We start from the raw sequence: 21,666 nt of genomic DNA, 5'->3' as shown, positions 1-21,666 counted from the left end.
ATCCAGGCTCTAATGCTGTTTTTCTGACAGTATGTGGATTTTCAAACTTAGATTTTAATCCGACTCCTGTTGTTTTTCTTTTTTCACCTTCAAGGCACCAATTCTTCCTTAAGAGCAGAGGAGAGAAACAGAAGATTATATAGTTTCAGTATAGAGAATTTCCGTATATGTAGGGAATATTCGTCATCGTTTAATTTTCGTTCATTTGTCAGAGGGCGAATTAACCTACATTTAAGTATCCACCTTTCATATCATTTTACTCAAAGTCTCGTTAAAATTTAATATATAACTCTTAAACCTACCCCCCCCCCCCCCCCCCCCCAGTCCATCTCTCCTTTTTTTCCCCGGAAATAAACCGTCGCAACTTGACTATACAAAAATATTGTACTTCCGTTTATTGCACAAGCAGAAAGCCGGTAAGGTACGGTGCAGTGCAGTACGCTGTGGGGGCTGTGTAGGAATCATTTACAGCTGACACCTGAATGAAAAAGTATGTTATTTTTGTATTATAGTACCGACTAAGTCAAATGATGCACCTTTAATACGTGCATCACGGAGTGATTCCGTTGAATGTGATAGTCGGTTAAAAAGCTCTACAGAGCTGTTTGACATGTTGAATGTATATAGTGCCGACTTTAAATAAAATTTACTTTACTTTACTTTACTAGTAATTTACAGAATTCAATTCTACTAGCTAGATTTAGCAAGTTCCAAGGTCGACATTTAAATTCGTCAGAAACAGCGAAAGTGACATCACGCCGACACACACATAAATTTGCATAAGAATATTGGCAGTGAAGTCTCTGTGTGCACCGTTAATATATCAATGTATTGCAGTTACAGACGTAGATATCAGTGTGCGAAACTAACTTTGAAGTACTATAGACTTTGGTCCATAGTCATTTCATTTCCTATAGACCACAACAAATTCCTATAGACCAAAATTTAACATGCAATACTCAATGTTATTAAAATATAAATAATAGACACAAATTCGATTTGGTAATTCGTTCATAGTTTAATTATATTCTTTTTCAATTTCATGCACAAGCTTTTCAATTAGAATTCCGTTTTCCTTTTCATTTTGTTACAGCTCAGTTTCACTGTCTGATTCTTCATTTAAATCACTTCTACTACGTTTCGTTTTCTAATGATTTTCTGCTTGAACATGTTGTACTGACCGCTTTCCGTTTGATTCCAGGGAGTGCACCTTCCACATATTTTAACCGTTCAAAAAAGGACATTCCAAATTTGCACAAAAATGGTGACCATTGAAGTAAATATCAAATTGATCCCCACCCCCTGTTGAAAATGGAATAATCTGATTCGAATGATTTGTAATTACATTGTGGAACATTTTATTACAGAAAGAGAAACATCAGCGTAATACATATAAACTGGTATATGTTTAATAAGTGGCGGGAACCAGTTATTTACTCAGAATTCCTATAGACAATTCAGTCTATAGCTATTTTGATCGTTATAGACTGACTCGATTTTCTATAGACATTGTCTATCGGTCCATGGTTAATTTCGCACACTGAGATATTCGCTCATTCATAGATCTATTTGAAGGCTTTCTAGATGTTCCGTTCCATAACCAATCCGTCCCTTAGTCGATTCGTCCCATTACCGATCCGTCCCCTAGTTAATATGTCCCCTAGTTGATCCGGCCCAGAAAAAAATATTTTTTCAAGTGCTATTTACGGTACTGAATTGATTTAATTCATCTGCGTATTTCATCTTCATGGTGTGTGTGCCGCTGATATCTTCTGTCGTCAGGTAGTCATCCTTTAATATGCTCTATGGTATTTATGGCTTGATTGCAGACTGATTTACCTTGATCACACACAATTGTATATTAACCTTCTTGAGACTGTTTATCATAACAAATGTCTCTTCTTTTAAAAGCAAGAAAAACATACTTTGCCAAAGCATTTAAGGTATTTGTTCCTCCATATTGAAATAAGCTTTCAGTATTTCCCAAAAAGAAGAGATGTTTTGATATTTGACAGCTTTTTCTAAGATCATTATACACATCACAATATTCGATAAAGTGGGCTTCATTTTCAATACAAAGAATACCTTTTGTTTTTAAACAAAATTTACATACTCTGTCATTTCTTGGAATATTTCTATACCTGCCACATTCTATTTCCAAATCATGAGCAATTCTTTGAACTTTTGGAGTTAACCCCCCCCCCCCCCCCCCCCCCCCAAAAAAAAAACTTCTAATAGTTAGGTTACTGTAAGGTCGTAATTAATGATCAAAGATTGCACAACAATGCAGTTATAAAAACTGTTTTCACTAAGGTGTTTTCACAATGGTCAGTGGACATGGGACACACATTTACCTTGATTGCTATACATAGTTGAATAATGATGTTTTTACAATAATTAATGAGCACACATTTCCATAACCATCGCACTTCAAACAAAAATTATAAATCCTAGTTAAGGGTTGTATAAACAATTTTATTTACACGTCTAACTTCGGCAGTTATCTAATTTTGATAACTATAACTACAATATATATGCAAAAATTTCCCTTTTTCTTAAGTAATAATCATTTATTATATCTTTGATTTAAAAAAAATGGAGGGGCTGGATCGACTAAGCAAAATGGGCCAAATCGACCACGGGACGGACCGACTAGGGATGGACCAACTGGGGGACGGAACGACCTGCTACCATTTATAACGAGGCCTATATATTCACCTAGTTCGAAATATCTGACGTTTTCCTAGCGTTTTCTATGATCGTTCCTGACACGGTAAATATAAAAAAACCATAAAAAAAGCCAGGAAAACGTCAGATATTTCTGTCTTAATATTCACCCTGGATTCTCTGAAAATGGTCAGGGGTTTAAAAATATGAAATTCACAAGCCACAACACCACTTCTCAGTGTTCTAGTAGGCTACTGATGTGGTCCATATCAGACTGCCAGTATTGTAATGGACAGACGGGAACACTTCGACCTGAGTTCGATCCCCGTGATCGGCAGTGGTTGTATGTGAGAGGGTATGGTGGTCGCCCACTCGAACATGTGGGTTTCCTCGGGGACAAAGACCCCCTAGCGCAAACATCCATGCAAGTAGTAAATAGCTAGTATATAGCTAATGTTCATTGTTGATTATGTATATCTGACTTTAAAAATAAAGATCAGTATTATTACTAATATTATTATTATGCCCTACAGCAAGATATTATCGCGAAAACACAATTATCCCTCTCTAGCAAGAGTAAATTATTTTATATATCCCGTACATCCAAGAAAACCATCCATGGAGTACATTTCTTCAGGTTTCATGTGAAAAGAAGAAAAAGTGTTAAAATGTCTGACCCTTCTGCAAATATATATTAATCAAAACAAAAAGACATTATTGTATGGGATTCCCTCTACATTGTGGTGATAGTAGAAGGACGATCCCTCTACATTGTGGTGATAGTAGAAGGACGATACCTCTACATTGTGGTGATAGTAGAAGGACGATCCCTCTACATTGTGGTGATAGTAGAAGGACGATCCCTCTACATTGTGGTGATAGTAGAAGGACGATCCCTCTACATTGTGGTGATAGTAGAAGGACGATCCCTCTACATTGTGGTGATAGTAGAATGGATGTTGGATCACTCTCTTTGGGCATTTTGGGCTCTCCTGGAACGAAGGTCGATCTGTAACTGCCTCTGTTTGACAATTCTGGTCCTTCATTGCTTTCTGTCATGAAGAAACAGCACTGAAAAAGTCTGATACAGGTTGCAGTTCTAATATGTAAATAAATAACATTGCATTGAGGAAAGACGTTTTAAATGCATGTTTTAACTATTGCACACAGGAGTTGAATGAATGATATCTTTAATTCAAATGAATTTAAGAACAATACAGTTGAACTTTAGTATCTGGAATACCATATATATGTCAAAGTGATTTGGAAGTCCCGACTGTGTCCAAACTAAGAGAATTACCTGTATGTCTGTTCTCAACCAACTCTGAAGGCAGCATACTATGAATCAGTATACATATAATGTTCTAGATTTAAGAAAATTCTTATAGTAAGACTGTATACTAATATGATTATATAGCAATATTGACTGTAATATAGTATAATTATTTAGCAATATATACTATAATATAACATAATTATATAGCAATATTGACTGTAATATAATTATAAAGCAATATTGACTAATATGATATAATTATATAGCAATATTGACTAATATAATATAATTATATAGCAATATTGACTGTAATATAACATAATTATATAGCAATATTGACTGCAAGGGAAGTAACTTAAGAAGTCTTATAACCTATCTGTACTGTCTACGTGCTGATAATGCATCACTCATTGTGCTATTTATAGACATTGCATGGAACAGTGTATTCTGAGTCAAAAGAGTTGGGACGTATGAGTAATGATTATGAATTTGTCTAATAAGATAAGTGTCTTTTTCCACTGGAACCCATGTAACGTGTGCTGCAATCAATGTTTGATAATAATAGAGTGTGTATCTGCGGCACTTCTAGCTTGTTAATATTATTGGTAAGGCACTGGTATATATTCAATGGTTTACGCAGTGTTTGTATATATATACAGTGGTGATACATTAGATAAATATTAGGTCTTCCTATCATTTCTTTGTGCTCAGAAGTTGTTTATCCAGTGTCCCTGCCCTGCATCATTTAGATGTTGACGTACACATTGAATAGGAATTGAAATTGCATTGAAGTATACGTACATGGGCGAACTCACACACACACGTACGTACAGTCACACACACACACGCATACAATAATGTAGATAAAAAGAGGAGGGAGATTTCCTATATCTGGTAGTAATCAGTAAATTTTAAAGTAATTACATCTTGTATCTTGACAACAATTTTAAAAATTAAAATTATCATTTGTTTAAGAAATCATGAATATCTCTGAACAGCAAACTCATAATTCTCCAGGAGTGTATAAAAAAGTTGTTTTCACTTTTTTGGGTTTTTTTTTTAAGCAAAAGTGTTACTAGTTTCAAGTCTACATTTATGCAATATATGGTATAGGGTTTCCTGTTTGGGCAATGTTAGATTGGTGATATACATAAATGTCCTAGGGTCACCTATATTGAAAAAGTCGCTGAATCTGAATGATAATGAAGGCTTCTGTGGAGACAGAGGTTCTGAGGAGAGTGTGATAATATTGATGTGTTTGAACAGTTCTGATAACGTATCCACGTTCTTGTGAGTGTACTTCACCGGAGATCAGACCGGGTATAAAGGTGTTAGTCGGATCCTCCATATAAAATCAGGTAGTGTACAAACTTGTGTCAGGTATGCTGAATTTCTGTCTGTATCTTGTGAGTTTGCTACCAATGCTATATTGTTTCTAGTTAAAAAAAAAACCATTTGACAGGTACATGTATTTTTATCCTTGATCACTGCAATCAATATGTCATTGAATGCGATTAGAGAGTAAAATTGTGTCAGATTAAAACTTCATTAAGGTATGTTGTAATACAAATAATCACTACTCCCTCCGTTGTCGTACCTTATGTTAAAATGTTACGAGCGTCTTATCAGTATTTCATTACCTTTTGTACATACATGGTAATCTGTGTGTGTGTATTTACCCACTGTATGATGTACATCGTGTTCAAATTAATCATTTTGTGATTGAGGTCAATATTGAGTACTGTGACCTACTCCTATATTTCCTTGTAGGAGGTAGATTTGCACTCTGATGATCTACGTTTATAAATCGATTGATACGCAATTCCAACACACTGAAATACAGCCGTGAAATTTAAACCGCAAATGTAAGGGTATAGTTTTTCATATTGTCAAAAGAGAAAAATATTCATGCATTTAATGACAATCATATTTCTACTACTGAAATGATTTTCTTTTGATTTTAAAAAATGTTTTATTTTGTAGAGATTCTTGAGAGGGGTTGATTAGGATGTCGGGTAACCCACAACTGATTGGCTACACCATGCCCCCACTGAGGGGTCAGGTAATTATTTTGGGCAACCCTGTACCTCCCTTGTTTACATAATGGGTCATTCCACACTTCTAATGAGGGGTCAGGTAATTATTTTGGGTAACCCTGTACCTCCTTTGTGTACATAATGGGTCATTCCACATCCTCTGGAAGGGGTCAGGTAATTATTCAGTTACCTCATGTAATGAAGGGGTTTGAGAGTTAAATGTGTCAGGTAATTTATGGGTCACCCCATGCAAGGAAGAGGTCTGGTTAAGTTATGTGTGACAGTGTAACCCCCACACCTTCAGGGAGGGCCATGTTATTCAATGTAAAACAATTATATTTCATCTCTAATACATGGATGGTAAGATTTTGGTAGTGTTGTCAATTTGAAGAGTTTATGGAGTAAAAATATTGCATCACAGGAATATGTACAAAATTTTCATTACGGCTTAATTTATTTCACTTAGAATCTTATTTTAAAGTCTATATTTATGGAAAAGCATGTTTTATTTAGATATTTTTGAAGGAAATTGTATTTTTATACAAATCTCCCAGTAAAAAGGTACATAAACCTTTTCATTCTAAAATAATCATTTACCACAGATATTTATAGAAAACAAAATTTTAAAAAGTATATATAACCCTTCCAAAAAGTGCAAACGCAAAAAAGATGGGCTTCTAATCATTTACCAGTCATTTGAATTTAGTCTACGTCACCTTCATCATTAACAATAAACATTTTAAAACTGTTGAATCTCCATTCTCTTTATACATTGAATTCCTTAATGAGATATCTCACACATTCCTTGCAGGTAATCATTTGTTTACCCCACACCTCCTCGCCTGTAGGATTAGGTAATCAGAGGGTCAGGTCCTTAATCAATAATGGGTTATTATAAAACATCCACCCAAGTGACTTGCTCTTGCTTCTCGTACATCAGATCGCAGAATAAAAGATTCCTTTATACATCTCCCGGACTTTCCAATTCTATCTCACCTGAATAAGTAACGTCATAATTATATTCAAAGTAATTATTTTAATAGAGAATAGTGCTAAAAAGTCAAATCTCAGGAGAAAGAAGACAAACTTTTGATGAATTGGTTTATATTTGTGTAATGAGAAATAAAGTCTTTGTTAGGTAGATTTTGGTAGGAGAATATCGTAACCCCAATAACTGTATTTCTGTGGTGTAAATTCTTCAGTTCATTATCTTTTAATGTTAATTAATGTAAATGTTTACATACTCTGATTCACATGGTTCTGGGCAAATTTAATGATTCATTCAAACTACTTAATGATGTAAAAAAAAAATTATGCAATTTTTAGGAGATCTTGCGTCTTTCTTAAAAATAGACTCATTGACTGGGCATTGGGGGAAAACCAGGTGAATATCAGACCCTGAAGAGCTGAGTAAAGGATTTAGAGATGGTGTCTGTGATAATATGCAGACAATTTGTAGGAGTGTTTTAAATACATGAATGACATACCCTAGCTTTCTTCTTGAATGATGAATATTTACACAGTAGGGGGTTATTATTTAGGACTTGATAGATAGAGGGTTTGGATTTCTCTTTATTTTCTAACAGATCATTGTTATGTTAATAGATCCAGAAATCTGAATCTGTCCTCTGTAAAAGTGTACCACAGGGTCTCTCTTTATTTCACACTTTGATGTGATAAATTGATGGCACCCTGTCCCGGCACGTTGACAGTTATTTGTGTTGTTTGTAAAATGGATACACACTACATAATTTCCAAACAGATTGAATGACATCACTAACGATCAGTACTGCCTGTGTTTGTTATGTAATTGTACTAAGATACTGGACGATAATATGTTTTTAGTACTGTACACAAACAGACCAGTCCATTATGTAGATGTGATACATGTTCATTCATGTCAAATTAACAGAAGTTGTAGAAATTTTGTTCCTGAATTGCGTCAGAAATTAATGCATTGTAGAATATTGGGTACTATACCTTCAAGTATTTGTAATTATAAATTGATTTGTTACAGCAAAAACTGAGGTAAAATGCATTTTCTGTGCTATATTTGCATTGTACGTGTATTAAATTGGTCAAATGAGGGGCTGCAGGGGAGGTAATTAAAAACAAAGGGGGAAATGGGGCCAGTTATATCTCCTTGAAAAGCAGATCTAAGGACTACGTCCATTACGAGAGACGAAACTTACAGGGTGACCTGATTTCCTGGAACGGAGAGGGAGCTCAATTTGGTTCCATGCAGAGTTAAGAAAGAGAGATTTTTATATATTTTAAAAATGTAGTCAGTATAGTTTTCCCCCCAAAATATTCTCTGACAGGAATATTGTGGAAGGTGGTAAACTTTAAATGAAGCTGATTATTATTGTAATTTGCCATATAAATTATTACACAATCAAAGTTTTACCTTATATAGTATTTCGATTTTACCGTCTATTAATACCTACCTGTACCCATCCAAGTGTAGACGGGTCAGATTACAGGCTTTGTGGGATGTTCTGTTGACTGACAAGAGTTCCTCTCAATTCTGGAACACCCCTGTGGAGTTTAAAACACATGTATGTACACAAAATTACAAAACTTCGCAAACGTCTCCAGACCCTTCTAGGGTGAAATTCAAATTCTGTTTACAAGGAGTTCCCATGTGATCTATCCAGTGACATTCCATGGTTGATGAATTTTATTTTATTGATGCCAGTATTTTGAATAATCATTGTGAATTTGCATATAACCTGTTGAGAATTCTCAGTCCTCAGTTTTATTTGGGATTAGTCAGTGACTGGAAGCTGTGAACTACAGAATGAAAAGTGAGTAAGCACACACTTCTAGTATGGGCTAATTTCATCAGGTTTACAGGGGGTATTGCAGCCATTATTTGTAAAATTATTGATTGATTTGAGGCCATGTGTTCCTTAATGATAAAACTAGGTCATGTACAGTTAGCTGTAAGAGTGATTACCAGGGATAGAGGAGATGTGGAGATTGTGATGCTAATAAAGGCACATTGTTGTGCAACAGTTTTATAGAGATGCAACTCAGGGTCTCTCTCTGTATTAGAATACTGAAGTATTGGCTGACATTTAAGTGGGAAAAAATATTCTGTTGACAAGGGAGGCATTGAGACAAATTCATCATAACTCTATATTGTCTCTGTTGTTTTTATCTTGTTTCTTCAGAGCTCTAGGCTGCCTCTGTTGACAGGGGAGGGGGGGGGGGTAGATTCTTCAGAGCTCTAGGCTGCCTCTATTGACAGGGGAGGGGAGGGGAGGGGGAGGGGAGGGGTAGATTCTTCAGAGCTCTAGGCTAGCTCTGTTGACAGGGGAGGGTGAGGGTTTGTGGGATAGATTCATCAGAGCTGTACCATGTCTCTTATTATGTTGTGTCTGTGGTAACGCATAATACTCCTTTAATTTCAAACAGCTAGACCACCTTGTGGTCTTATTATGCAGAGCAAGCATTTTGTATTTTTTTTGTTTTGCTTGAATATTGAATTGGTTAAAGCATGGCCTGAAAATATGATATGTTACTATAGCTGAAATGAGGTATACTAATCAATTTTATACTAGATTGTGTAGAATGTCTTGTGATTTTGATGTGTTATCAGTCTGTATGTCTGTCAGTATTACAGTAGCTATTTGACTTGGAAGTTTTTAATTTTATACTCAATATCAGAGATTAGATGTGTATCTCATTCTGACTATCGTTGTCTCTATTAAGATGCAATCGGTATTTATTTTAAGTTTAGACTGTTTTACGACTATGCAAACCAATTTTGTGTAAATTACATCAATGCTAGATAATATACATGTATGATGTCACAATTGTAAAATTACGTAAAGTAATTGTTATGATAAAAAGACGAAATGATTTTTAAAAATTTGCAAATTTAACGTATCTAATTTTATTTTTTCAATTCAAAAGAAATACAAGCAAAGCACCTGTTCCATGTCCAGACAAAGTCAAATAAAAATCAAATGTAAAATTGTATTGAACGTGTGACCACCAATCCAAGTCATATGATTTATTACTTTGAAAAGTTGAAATTGAAAGAAAAAATGGCATCTTATGACTGCACCTTAACTTATGAACTATAGACAAAAATTAAATGGAAACTATATTAAATAAAAAAAACAACCCTGAAATGTCATGGCCAAAACTATATTACAGGTTAAAGGTCATATATGCTGCAAATTGGTGATGCAAATCTATTGGTTTTGTTAATGTGCATCCTGATTCTGAAGTATGAGGATTCACATGTGATTAAGGAGGAATAATACACCGAACAAAATTGTTAGGAATAAAAAATACAGGATCTGTGTAAATAAGTTATGGTGTTGGAATTTAGATTTTGTCATGCGTAGCAAAAACATGCAATTTAGTGTAAAATTACAAAGCCCTTGTGAGGCTGCAGTGTTTGATTCACAGATTACCAGCCTAGCACCTTAATCCACTAAGCTAATCAGACAGGCACGGGTGGTGGATTTTGATAGGACATAGAAAATATTTCTGTATTTTATGTTTGTATTGATGGCCTGATTGAAATTGTGATAGAGTGTCATTCCTCCTTAAGATGATTAACATTTGGCCACTCCGACTAAGTGTCGACTAATGCATTCTCATTATACATGTATGATATAATCATTGAAATAAGATTTATTATGCAATCTTTTATTTCAGTATTTTTTCCCCCAATTGCATGTGTAGAAAATTGATTCAATGTTTTAGATTGAGAAACTTTTAATTTCATTGTGTAAATCTTGATTGCCACTGTAAATTGCATATTTCTATGCACGTGTAGATCTTTTGTATTAGATATATATACGTACAGCATATCTGGATATTTTCACAAACCCTTTTAATTACATCCATTTTGCCCTCATCTTCATCCAGAATTGATGAAAACTGTATTATTTAAGTCCGGAATAGAAAAACCATAAAATTTTGAATTCAGCCATAGTGCATGTTAGTTAGTAACTAAATACATTGTCAAATTTTCTTGCAAAGTGATGCACTAACTCAGGGTAGTAAGTCTTCTTTTCATGAAATTTTTTTTTTTTTTTTTTTCTTTTACTGTTTTACACCTATTATTGTTTTACACTTAAAGTAGGGGTCTAGTAGCGTGACGTCATGTCCGGATCGAAATCCGGTATTGGTTCACGTACTATTATTACCAAACGTCAAAAACAGAAATGGCGGCAAGAAGTGAGAAGGGGAAATTTGTGAAAGCATCGCGATTTAAACAAATTCATGCTCTGCGGAAGGGATGTGTTAATTATTGGAAAACATCAGATGAAGAAAAGTTGAAAGAAACGATTGAAAGGCCTGTGATAACCGGTATAACCCCCCTTGATGATCATATTTACGTCGATAATGTGGCCCGTGATGTTGTTCAGGAAGAAATAGTTTCGCCTTCGGCAAACGTAACAAGCAGAAGTGATTGGAGAGACGGTAGGAGAATTGTTGAACTCGATGTAATAGCGAAAAACCTGGAAGAATGTAGGAGATGTGGGCAGCCTTTACATTTATCCGACTGTGTCGGAGAAACACGATTTGGACTGGCACAAATTCTACAAGTGCAGTGCCGATACAGTGAGTGTCGCCTAGTAAACGATGTCCCTACCGGCAAGAAACATCAAACGGAAAAAGGTGGAAAGGCGTGGGATATAAATACAAAGTTAGCAGCAGGTAAGCATAGATGTTATTGATGTTCGACCATACTCTACAAATGTATGAAGTGTTTAAAATGAAAATTGTCAACACATCACAGTGATTATATGTTAAATATTTCTCATACTATGCCAAACAAGGTACAACTTTGTAAAATTTGTAGATGTGCTGACTGTCCATATTTGATATATATATATATATATATATATATATATATATAACTTATCCCTTATTTGTTATGTGGTATGGTTGTGTAATTTGGTTAGTGTGCTGGCATTGAGAGTCAGAGGAACCAAGTTCGAATACACGCCAGATATATATATATATATATATGTGTGTGTGTGTGTGTGTGTGGTCGTTGTAACGATCTAGTTCATCAATACAACCCATCATTGGGTAAAATGATGTCTGATGTGTTTCATACCGATTGTTAGGCCGTTCTTGGCACACTGATTTTGACTACAGATAACTCCATTTACCTGATCAGGATATAGGGCTTGCGGTGGGCGTGACCGGTTGACAGGGAATGCTTACTCCTCCTGGGCACCTGACCCCACCCTAGTATGTTCAGGTGTCCGTGTTTGCCCAACTATCTATTTTGTATTGCTTATATGAGTTATGAGATTAATCACTGTTCCTTATCTTCACCTTTCATATATATATATTGAATGTATGAAAAATTTAAAGAAATTAACAAAACTTTTCATGCGAACATAATGTAGTAACGAATATATATAGGAGGAAACTTGCAGGAATTATTATAAATTGTTACATTGATGACAGAATTGCACTTGTAAGTAATAATACATGTATTTTACCTACTATGTTTATTGTATTTTAGGAATGATCAATAGTGGGTTAGGGGAGACGCATCTAAATACATTCTTAGCTGTATTGAACGTTCCCGGAATTTCCAAACAAGGACTGAAGGAAAGGGAAAGAGAAGTTGGCAACACATTGAAGAAGATGGCAGAAGAAAGTTGTCAAGCCATTCTCTTGGAGGAGGTTGAAAAGTAAAATTTTAGTATATATTGTATTCAATGGTAAATGTTTAAATCAATTTAAAGCAGGGTTGGCAAAAAGGTGGTCAATACAAGTATGGACTGGTACAGTGGTTAATACTGGTTAAAACCAGACAATAGTGGTCAATAATGGTGAATTCAAGAGTCTTTATTGGTCATTATAGTGTTTGTTGTTGGTTATTTTATGTTTAAAGAGGTCATTATAAATTCTTGATATGCACTAACAACATTTACATGCAAATGAAATCAAACAATGCAATTGATTCTAGAAATTAGGGAAAATGCTTACAGTAATATTGTGAAAATAAAAAATAAAAAACTAGCTGTTTTGTCCGAGCCAAGGGTACTTAATCATCAGGTTACTAAATGGCTACCACTAATAGGGTATGTGTGAGTATTGACCGGGATGGTTATAACCTGTTAAAACCTGGGGCGGTTTTAACCGTCCAACCCTGATTTGAAGATTTGTATAATTTTTAAAACAGGTGCATAACTTGATTCTTGTATCTTTCATTAGGAGTGATGGTAATTTAACAGTAAGCTTCGATGGTGCATGGCAGAAAAGGGGAACCGGGCGTTCCTATAATAGTCTTACAGGTATTTTATCACAATTTAATATAATGTTGAATTTTAATTGTGGTAGTGTTTCTTTGTACAGAATCAATGAAATGTGATATAACTATAAGATTATTTTTTATGCCCCTGGAATCGAAGATTCGGGGGTATCTAGTTTTTGACCTGTCCGTCTGTCTGTGGCAAAAACTTTAACCTTGCTAATATCTTCTACACCATAAGGGACAAACCTTTCATATTTGGTATAACAATTCCTTGTGACAAGACTTTTATGTTGGTACCAAAATGTTTGACCTTGTGACCTTCACTTAGGTGTTTGATTTACTTCTTAAAAACTTTAACCCTGGCCATAACTTATGAATGCTTAGTACTAGGGCTTTGATATTTCACAAGAGTATTCCTTGTTTCAAAACTTTTCAATTGGTATTAAAAGTTTTGACCTTGGTGTTTTACTGCATTTTCTTACATTTCCTCTTTGTTGGAATACGGGGGGGGGGGGGGGGGGGAGGGGGGGGGGGGCATTAGTGTTCCACAAACACATCTTGTTATCTACTATTAATAATGATTTTTTTTCCATTGGTGTAGGACATGCAAGTTTGATTGGCGAGAAGACGAAGAAATGTTTGGGATACTCTGTGAAGTCTAAGAAATGCAGAATATGCGACTCTGCAAAGCAGAAAAATGTTCCTGTTCGGAAGCACAATTGCTCACGAAATTGGTCAGGATCTGCAAAAGCCATGGAGCCAGCAATGGCATGTGAGATGGTGCAAAACATAATGGATCAGGGTGAAAAGGTGCATTATATAGACATTGAATTTGTTTTCTATTACCTGTGCAATATTACATTAACAAACAATTTAAATTGGATCAAGATACATGAAGAGAAATATCTAAGTATGAATTATTAAATGTCTTAGGTGGAGACGCTAGTTATGGATAATGATTCGACAACCATAGCCAGATTGAGGACAACAGTAGATCCAGACATCAAGAAAAAAGCCGATAGCAACCACACGAAAAAAGGATTTACCGGAAGCCTTGTTGAAATGAGCAGTATTCATAAAGTATTAAAAAATGTCAAAGTGAGAACTCACATAGAAAGATGTTTTATGTATTGTGTTCGACAGGCAGCTGAAAATTCTGAAAAATTGGCCAGTGACTTGAAGAAAATTGTTCCACATTTATATGGTAATAATACTTTAAATTGTAATGAAAGATTTTATTAATAAGCTGCTTTGAAAAAAAAATATTTTACAATGTTATATTTTCTAATTGTCTGTATATTCATTTCCCCCAGGTGACCATTCCACATGTGGCACATGGTGCAAAAGTGAGAGTACTGATTACAAGCCAAAGAATTTGCCATATGGTAAACCTTTAACAAGTGAGCCTTTGAGATTAGACCTAGAGAAGCTGTTTCAAAAGTATGCTGGGAAGGCAAGCGAATTGGTGTCCATGGGATCGACTCAAGTCAATGAAAATTTTAACCACATGGTTTCCAGCAAGGCGCCTAAAAGATTGTAAGAAAAAATATTTAATTTTTTAATTTAGATAAAAGAGAAAAATGCACATGCATATTAATTCTCAGTGATTAAATCTAAACTCTGTCACCTAAACAATTCATAGGTTTTATGGAGGTTCAGACAGTCTGCAAAATAGAGTGTCTGCAACTGTCTGTCAGAAAAATGAGGGGTATAGTTATATAGCAGAGGTATATGTTCATGATTCATGTTGAGTTCTGTTGAAGTTTAGTGTTTGTTTTTATCTGTTCTACATGTTTTTGAGGTTTATCTAACACATTGTTTTAAAAAACATTTCTAATGCAATTTGAAATCGGGAATATTCAATTAATGAAACATTTGGTAATATGTAAATACATGTATAAAAATTAGACACAAACCCTCTAGCAGTATTCAAAACCACTTTATTTAAAAATATCCCTGATTTCCATCCTAATAAGCATCTGTTTATATTTTTGTTCAGGTGAATAAGAGATTGTCAATGTCTCCTGGGAGATATACCATCAAACGTTCCAGGATTCTGCAAAATAAACTCAAGTGGAAACGGTTACAACAAGCAAAGCGGAGCACAAAAAGGAGACGTTTAGAGCTCAAGTCAGAAAGGTCTACAAAAGATGCAACACAGTCTGTTCTTGAAGGTACTTCACTGAATTGAATTTGTAGATTACTTTTCATATCTTAACTGTGAGCAGTTGATTATATTTTGATATTTATATTGTAGCTGACATGTACTGCAGTAGAATTGGAATGAAGGAGAACATTGATTTGGAGGATATTTCCTTACCCCAACCAGTGGAACTGCCAAGTGACAGCAACTCCTATGTATTGTTTGACCTAGAAACCACTGGATTAGGTTTGTAATGAAGTATTACTTATGAATATTTTTCAGACTGGTAGTGTATTTTTATGGTAAAGACATTTCTGCTTGTCTCTTAAAGAGATTGTATGATGTAGATTGCTTAACTTCTCTCTCGAAAATGTTCCACTTATGTGGAGACATCACTATTGTCTGTGAATGGCTGTAAAATTTAGGCCTATGCTCGACAAACGATTAGTCTTTTAGCAGGGAGGGTCTTTTTTGTACTACACAAACTATGACACAGGGTCGTGGTGTTTACCCTCGTATCCAAAGAACTGCCCCAATTAGTCACCTCTTATGACAAGCAGGGAGTACTGAGGATCTATTCTAACCCAGATACCCTTACAGGACTATGTAGAGAGTTATTTTACATTTGACTGAGAAGTGTACACTATAAGAAGTTTCTAAATTTTGCTCAATTCTATTTCAGCCAGAACATCTGATATTGTTCAGATTGCAGCAGTGTGTGGAGATAGAGAGTTCAACAAGTATGTGACACCTCAGTCCCCAATAAGTCTTGATGCATCCTCAGCAACCGGACTGACTTTTGTTGGTGGAGTGCTGAAGCATAATGGCAGAGTGGTTGAACATGAAGAACCCTTTGAAGGACTTCGGCAGTTTGTAGAATTTGTTAAGACTGTTGATTGTAAACCTGTTTTGGTTGGCCACAATATACAAAACTTTGATCTACCAATTTTGATTATTCAGCTAGTCAAATATGAATTATTTGATAGTTTTGCAAGCTCTGTCAGTGGTTTTATTGATACCTTGAAAGTTGCAAAGGGGTCTTTTAGCAAAAAGGATGTTGAAAACTTTAAACAAATTACTCTTGTGAGTAAATTTGTTGGAAAACATTATGAAGCACATAATGCTATTGCTGATGTGAAGGCGCTGAAGGAACTTTTTGAAGTGAAGTTGTTGACACTGTGTAATGCTTCTGATGTGTTTACTTTGAATTACTACACCATTAAGAAATCTTTAGAACCTCTTGTTAAGGCAAAAGTTTTATCTTCCATGATTTCGAAGAAGCTGATTGCAAATTCTCTCAGTTTGTCAAAGTTGGAGATAATTCATAAGAGGGATCCACATAATGGGTTACGAAATGTTTTTTGCGAACCATTATCCGGTTCAAAGCAGCCACGAATATCGAAGTCAATGAATGTTATCAACAAATTAGTTGATTACTTGAATAGCTGTGCATGATAACGGACTGTAATGGAATTTTTTCTTTTGAAGGACATTGTGCATACCACATGTATGGTATTTATGTTAACAGATCACAACTTTCATAGATGCCTCGTTATGTTAATATATGCATTAATGTACAGTGGTATTGCTCATTTTGGGTGGATTTGTACTGTTTTTACATTTACCTGGATGTTTTTAAATTTAGTAAAATGAATACAACACTCAGTCACTTATATTTGAGAAGACTATGGCTCCAATCTTCTTTCCATTTTTTGTCATCTAATTCACACATAAAACCAGAGGTACATATTTATTTGTTTAATTGATATACTGGGGTATTACATGTTAAAATTATCTGTAAATTAAAAAAAATTCATGATATGCGATAATGCACTTGTGGAATTAAATAAAACAGTTCTGCACTTGTTATATATTTGTTATCTTGTTATATATTTGTTATCTTCTATTATGTGAAAATCATCTTCAAAATGGCTATTTTGGCCAAAAAATGTAAATATAAATTGAGATGCTGTGAAAATATTATGCTGAGAAAGGGCAGATTTTTTAAATGTATTTTAACAAGCATTCATATATGAACATAATATGTGAGTTTGAATGAAAAATCACAAGTCAAATTTTTTAAATATTCATATTAGTGGTGTTGCAGTGCCGTATTTTTGACTGCCGAGGGCCTGTATTGAGTTCAATTTTGTACCACCATTATTAAAAAACATGAAACTATGTTAAAATTTCACTTTTAATTATTTAGTTAGACATGTTTATTTCATATCTGAGGAAAAAAATTGCAGCATCATACCTCAAACAAAATTTTATGGACATATTCTAGGACTTCTTCAATGAATTCTGATATTGCTGTTTGACAAATGGGGGTACACATAATAAAAATACCATAATTTACTCATTATACTGACAACCCCCCATTTTTTTGTTTTTATCATACCCTCAAATGAACAATCTAAGTATTTAAACTCAAATTTTTGAGAAATCACAAGTAGGTCCAGGACTAGGGACCTACCTTAATAAGCTTTGAATGTGTAATCTTATTAATGGAATGTTTTCTTACTAGCTGTTTTACACTTAATAAGCTTTGACTGTGTAATCTTATTAATGGAATGTTTACAGTGTTTATTTGATTGTTTTGCAAAAATAAACTCTGAAAACATTCCATTAATAAGATTACACATTCAAAACTGTATTAAGTGTAAAACAGTATTAGGTGTAAAACAGTAAAAATTTATTTTTTTTCCCCCATGAAAAGAAGACTTACTACCCTGAGTTAGTGCATCACTCTGCAAGAAAATTTGACAATGTACTTAGTTACTAACTAACATGCACTATGGCTGAAATCAAAATTTAATTGTTTTCCGAGTGAAATAATTATTTCGAACTTAAATAATACCCTGTTTGAATTTAAACTGGGGCAAATGTAAATTTATACTCTTAGTTTGGGGCAAATTTCAAAGAGGGTGAAAATTGTAAAGGGTGAAAATGATATGTTGAATTTATGTATAATATGTATATTAATGTGAACGGCCAATGTTTTCTGACTTATTTACTAGCTCTATTCTGTTTTACGTTTGTAGCTGCTTGTGGGGTACTTACATTGCATGATGGGTGAATTTTATGTTTCTTTTTTGCATGGCTTTAGGCAGCAAATACAGCATGGAAATGAATGGAACTGGCAAAGGTAAGGATCTTGAACTAACAAAAGGGTGGATCATGAACTAATGGGGGGGGGGGGGGATCATGAATTAATGGGGGTTGGATGGAAAATATGTGATGTGCATGTTGTCAAAAAGGTAAGCTTGATAATCCCTTTGTAATGGGTTTGAAAGGGGTTTACATAGTTATGAGATGGTGCACATTTGTGTGGTTAAGTGACTGTGTGCCTATGGCTGATAGGGAGTACATTAGGTTTGATTCTCTCCCTCTCTCTCTCTCCCCCTCTCTCTTTCTCTCTTTTCCCTCTTCTCTCTCTCTTCTTTCTCCCCCTCTCTGTCTCCCCCTCCCCCCTCTCTCTCATCCCCCTCCCTCCCTCTCTCCCCCTTCTCTTTCTTCCCTCTCTCTCCCCTTCTCTTTCTCCCCTCTCTCTCCCCTTCTCTTTCTTCCCTCTCCCTTTCTCTTTCTCCCCTCTCCTTCTTTCTCCCCCTCTCTCACTCCCCCCTCTCTCCCCTTTTTCTCACTCTCTCTCTCCCCTTCTCTTTCTCTCTTCTCTCTCCCCTTCTTTCTCCCCCTCTCTCACTCCCCCTCTCTCTCCCCTTCTTTCTCTCACACTCTCCCCTTCTCTTTCTCCCCTCTCTCTCCTCTTCTCTTTCTCCCCTCTCTCTCCCCTTCTTTCTCCCCCTCTCTCACTCCCCTTCTCTTCCCCTATCTCCCTTTCTCCTTTTCTCTCTCTCACCCTCTCTCTACCCCCCTCTCTGTCTCTCTCTCTCTTCCTCTCTTTTTCCCCCAGTATCTGAAAAGGATGCATTGACATAACACACTTATATTTACTAACGAAAATATGTCACCTTTTTCCTAATTGATACTGAGTCATGTTGTAAGTTACACCTAAAACACTTCTTGGATACACAGAAATGGCTAAGAATCAATACAAGATTAGCCTGGTCTGTCATATCTCACACTGGGGTTAGGAATTCTGATAATGTCCCCAGTGTATACAGGTGGAATATAGGCATGAAAAATTCAGTGAGAGGTTTGAATGTTTTATTGCAGATGTGCTCTCTGCTTCTTTTTTTTTTCCCTTTCCTTTTTCCCCCCTATGTTAAGGGAGGTAATTGTAATTTATGGGTTAAGGGTTCAAATGTAATACTGTACTTATCCAAATTCATGACAGGTTATATAGTGCATAGTACTAATAATGTGTATATAATGATAAATATTGGATTTTTTCTTGTCTATGGTGTATTTCCTCATTGTGTGTGAGTGGCGCTGAGTGCTTGGATGAATTTACAAAAGAAGATATGGGCACATGTGTGTGATGTTGGTGTGAAAAAAAAAATGCTGCTCTTAGGCAATTGTTTGTGAATACTAGTAGTCTACATGATTTTAAGATTGAGAAATGGAAAGTTGAAAGCTCACAAACGGAAAAGAGTTTGAATATAGTGATAATTCTAAGCTTAAAATGCTAAAGTGAAATTAATGGGTCAATTCATTCATAGTTTGAAGAATGGTATGCAATTCCTTTAAATATATTGTTAGTTCAAACCTAGAGAAAGCAATTTGAAATTTCATCAGATTTTGTTGCACCATTGTGTAAGCTATCCCATAATTTGAACTCGGGAGGTCACCGTACTAGATATTGAATGCACTACGTGAAAGGAATTCGGTCACATGACTATATATGGTATTAATGCATACCTGCTGAGGAATGTATTTAAAGGGATATCACTCTCAGAGTGTTATTTGTGCTACAAGGTGAAGGTCATTGTAGGTATTTTTTTCAATATTTTAGTAGTTAATGAGATGTCAAAAGGGAACATGCATCACACAAGAAGAATCTTTGAAAAATTAGTGTTACATCCTGACAAAATGTCGGTTCATTAACGTATGAAATGAAAGTATACAATGATCGATTAAACTGAATTTGCTAGAGTAACATAAAACTATGTTTATACGAAGCAATGGTTTGTGAAGTAATAAATTCGTTTTATTGTGAAGTCCATTTATAAATGAGTTATTAAAAATTTGGTGTGACTTTCTTTGACACACATGTAGCTAGATGATAAATTTGTACACTTAAATTTACACCAGAAGGAATATCATTAATGATCAATTATCATTCGAGAAATGATGTGTTTTGATTATGAAAAAAGGCAGTGCTTTTATTTGGATAATTTCCAAAATTTTCTTAGATTCCGAGGGGGAGGGGGAGGTGGCCAGCAATGGAGAGGCAGTCACACCATCCACTGTGGACATCACACTGGATAAAGAGAAGGAAGAGAAGGAACCCCAGAAAATGGTTGGAACCTGCGAAGTGGTCAGTATTCACACTGCGAAGTGGTCAGTATGTCACACTGTGAAGTGGTCAGTATGTCACACTGTGAAGTGGTCAGTATGTCGCACTGTGAAGTGGTCAGTATGTCGCACTGTGTGTCAGTATGTCACACTGTGTGTCAGTATGTCACACTGTGAAGTGGTCAGTATGTCACACTGTGAAGTGGTCAGTATGTCGCACTGTGTGTCAGTATGTCGAACTGTGAAGTGGTCAGTATGTCACACTGTGAAGTGGTCAGTATGTCACACTGTGTAGTGGTCAGTATGTCGCACTGTGAAGTGGTCAGTATGTCGCACTGTGTGTCAGTATTCACACTGTGAAGTGGTCAGTATGTCGCACTGTGTGTCAGTATTCACACTGTGAAGTGGTCAGTATGTCGCACTGTGTGTCAGTATTCACACTGTGAAGTGGTCAATATGTCACACTGAAGTAGTCAGTATGTCACACTGTGAAGTGGTCAGTATGTCGCACTGTGTGTCAGTATGTCACACTGTGTAGTGGTCAGTATGTCGCACTGTGTGTCAGTGTGTCACACTGTGTAGTGGTCAGTATGTCGCACTGTGTGTCAGTATGTCACACTGTGAAGTGGTCAGTATGTCGCACTGTGTGTCAGTATTCACACTGTGAAGTGGTCAGTATGTCGCACTGTGAAAATACACGGTGAACTTGCCATCATGATCAAAACTCAGATCATTTCTAGGCTATGGTTCATGTTTATCAGAATCACAACTTTTTCATAAATTAATAATCATTTCTTTCATTTAGTAGGCTACATGGCTACTATTTTAATCTGATCATAATTTTACTTAGCCACAGACTGATGGGGTAGTATTAGTGTCA

General features: G+C 35.4%; 2 protein-coding genes across 10 annotated transcripts in view; both read left to right on the top strand.

The window, feature by feature from the left end:
* The first annotated feature begins 381 nt into the window (after positions 1-381).
* LOC125666710 (ATP-dependent translocase ABCB1-like) overlaps positions 382-21,666 on the top strand; it is a 56,997-nt gene continuing 35,712 nt past the window's right edge. For 2 of the 9 annotated variants that reach the window (XM_056151824.1, XM_056151823.1), the window contains exons 1-3: positions 8,076-8,786; positions 18,478-18,516; positions 20,684-20,808. In XM_056151824.1, coding sequence (XP_056007799.1) covers positions 8,780-8,786; positions 18,478-18,516; positions 20,684-20,808 — 171 coding nt within the window. In that variant the 5' untranslated portion in view covers positions 8,076-8,779. Of the gene's footprint in view, positions 491-4,397; positions 4,549-5,088; positions 5,302-5,713; positions 5,809-5,926; positions 6,006-8,075; positions 8,787-18,477; positions 18,517-19,480; positions 19,525-20,683; positions 20,809-21,666 lie in introns of those variants that run through there. The other 7 variants (XM_056151826.1, XM_056151827.1, XM_056151825.1 and 4 more) reach the window with 7 other exon arrangements.
* On the top strand, positions 11,097-17,237 carry LOC125675305 (DNA polymerase III PolC-type-like). The gene is made up of 10 exons (XM_056151835.1): positions 11,097-11,664; positions 12,488-12,659; positions 13,186-13,265; positions 13,827-14,035; positions 14,159-14,429; positions 14,539-14,761; positions 14,868-14,952; positions 15,225-15,399; positions 15,483-15,614; positions 16,051-17,237. Exons 1-10 carry the CDS (start codon positions 11,169-11,171, stop codon positions 16,821-16,823), a joined length of 2,616 nt encoding a protein of 871 aa, XP_056007810.1. The 5' UTR covers positions 11,097-11,168; the 3' UTR covers positions 16,824-17,237.

Source organism: Ostrea edulis, chromosome 10, assembly GCF_947568905.1.
Source record: "Ostrea edulis chromosome 10, xbOstEdul1.1, whole genome shotgun sequence".
In the NCBI taxonomy this organism is placed as follows: Eukaryota; Metazoa; Mollusca; class Bivalvia; order Ostreida; family Ostreidae; genus Ostrea; species Ostrea edulis.
Note: the sequence above shows the minus strand (reverse complement) of the source record. Positions and strands in the feature narration are given on the sequence as shown.

What these genes read in the sequence shown, in the direction of transcription:
- LOC125675305 (XM_056151835.1), top strand. Translation starts at nt 11,169, where the DNA reads ATGGCGGCAAGAAGTGAGAAGGGGAAATTTGTGAAAGCATCGCGATTT. An exon ending in CTCTTGGAGGAGGTTGAAAA is followed by an intron (nt 12,660 to 13,185) that starts GTAAAATTTTAG and finishes ATCTTTCATTAG; the next exon opens with GAGTGATGGTAATTTAACAG. An exon ending in AGCAAGGCGCCTAAAAGATT is followed by an intron (nt 14,762 to 14,867) that starts GTAAGAAAAAAT and finishes AACAATTCATAG; the next exon opens with GTTTTATGGAGGTTCAGACA.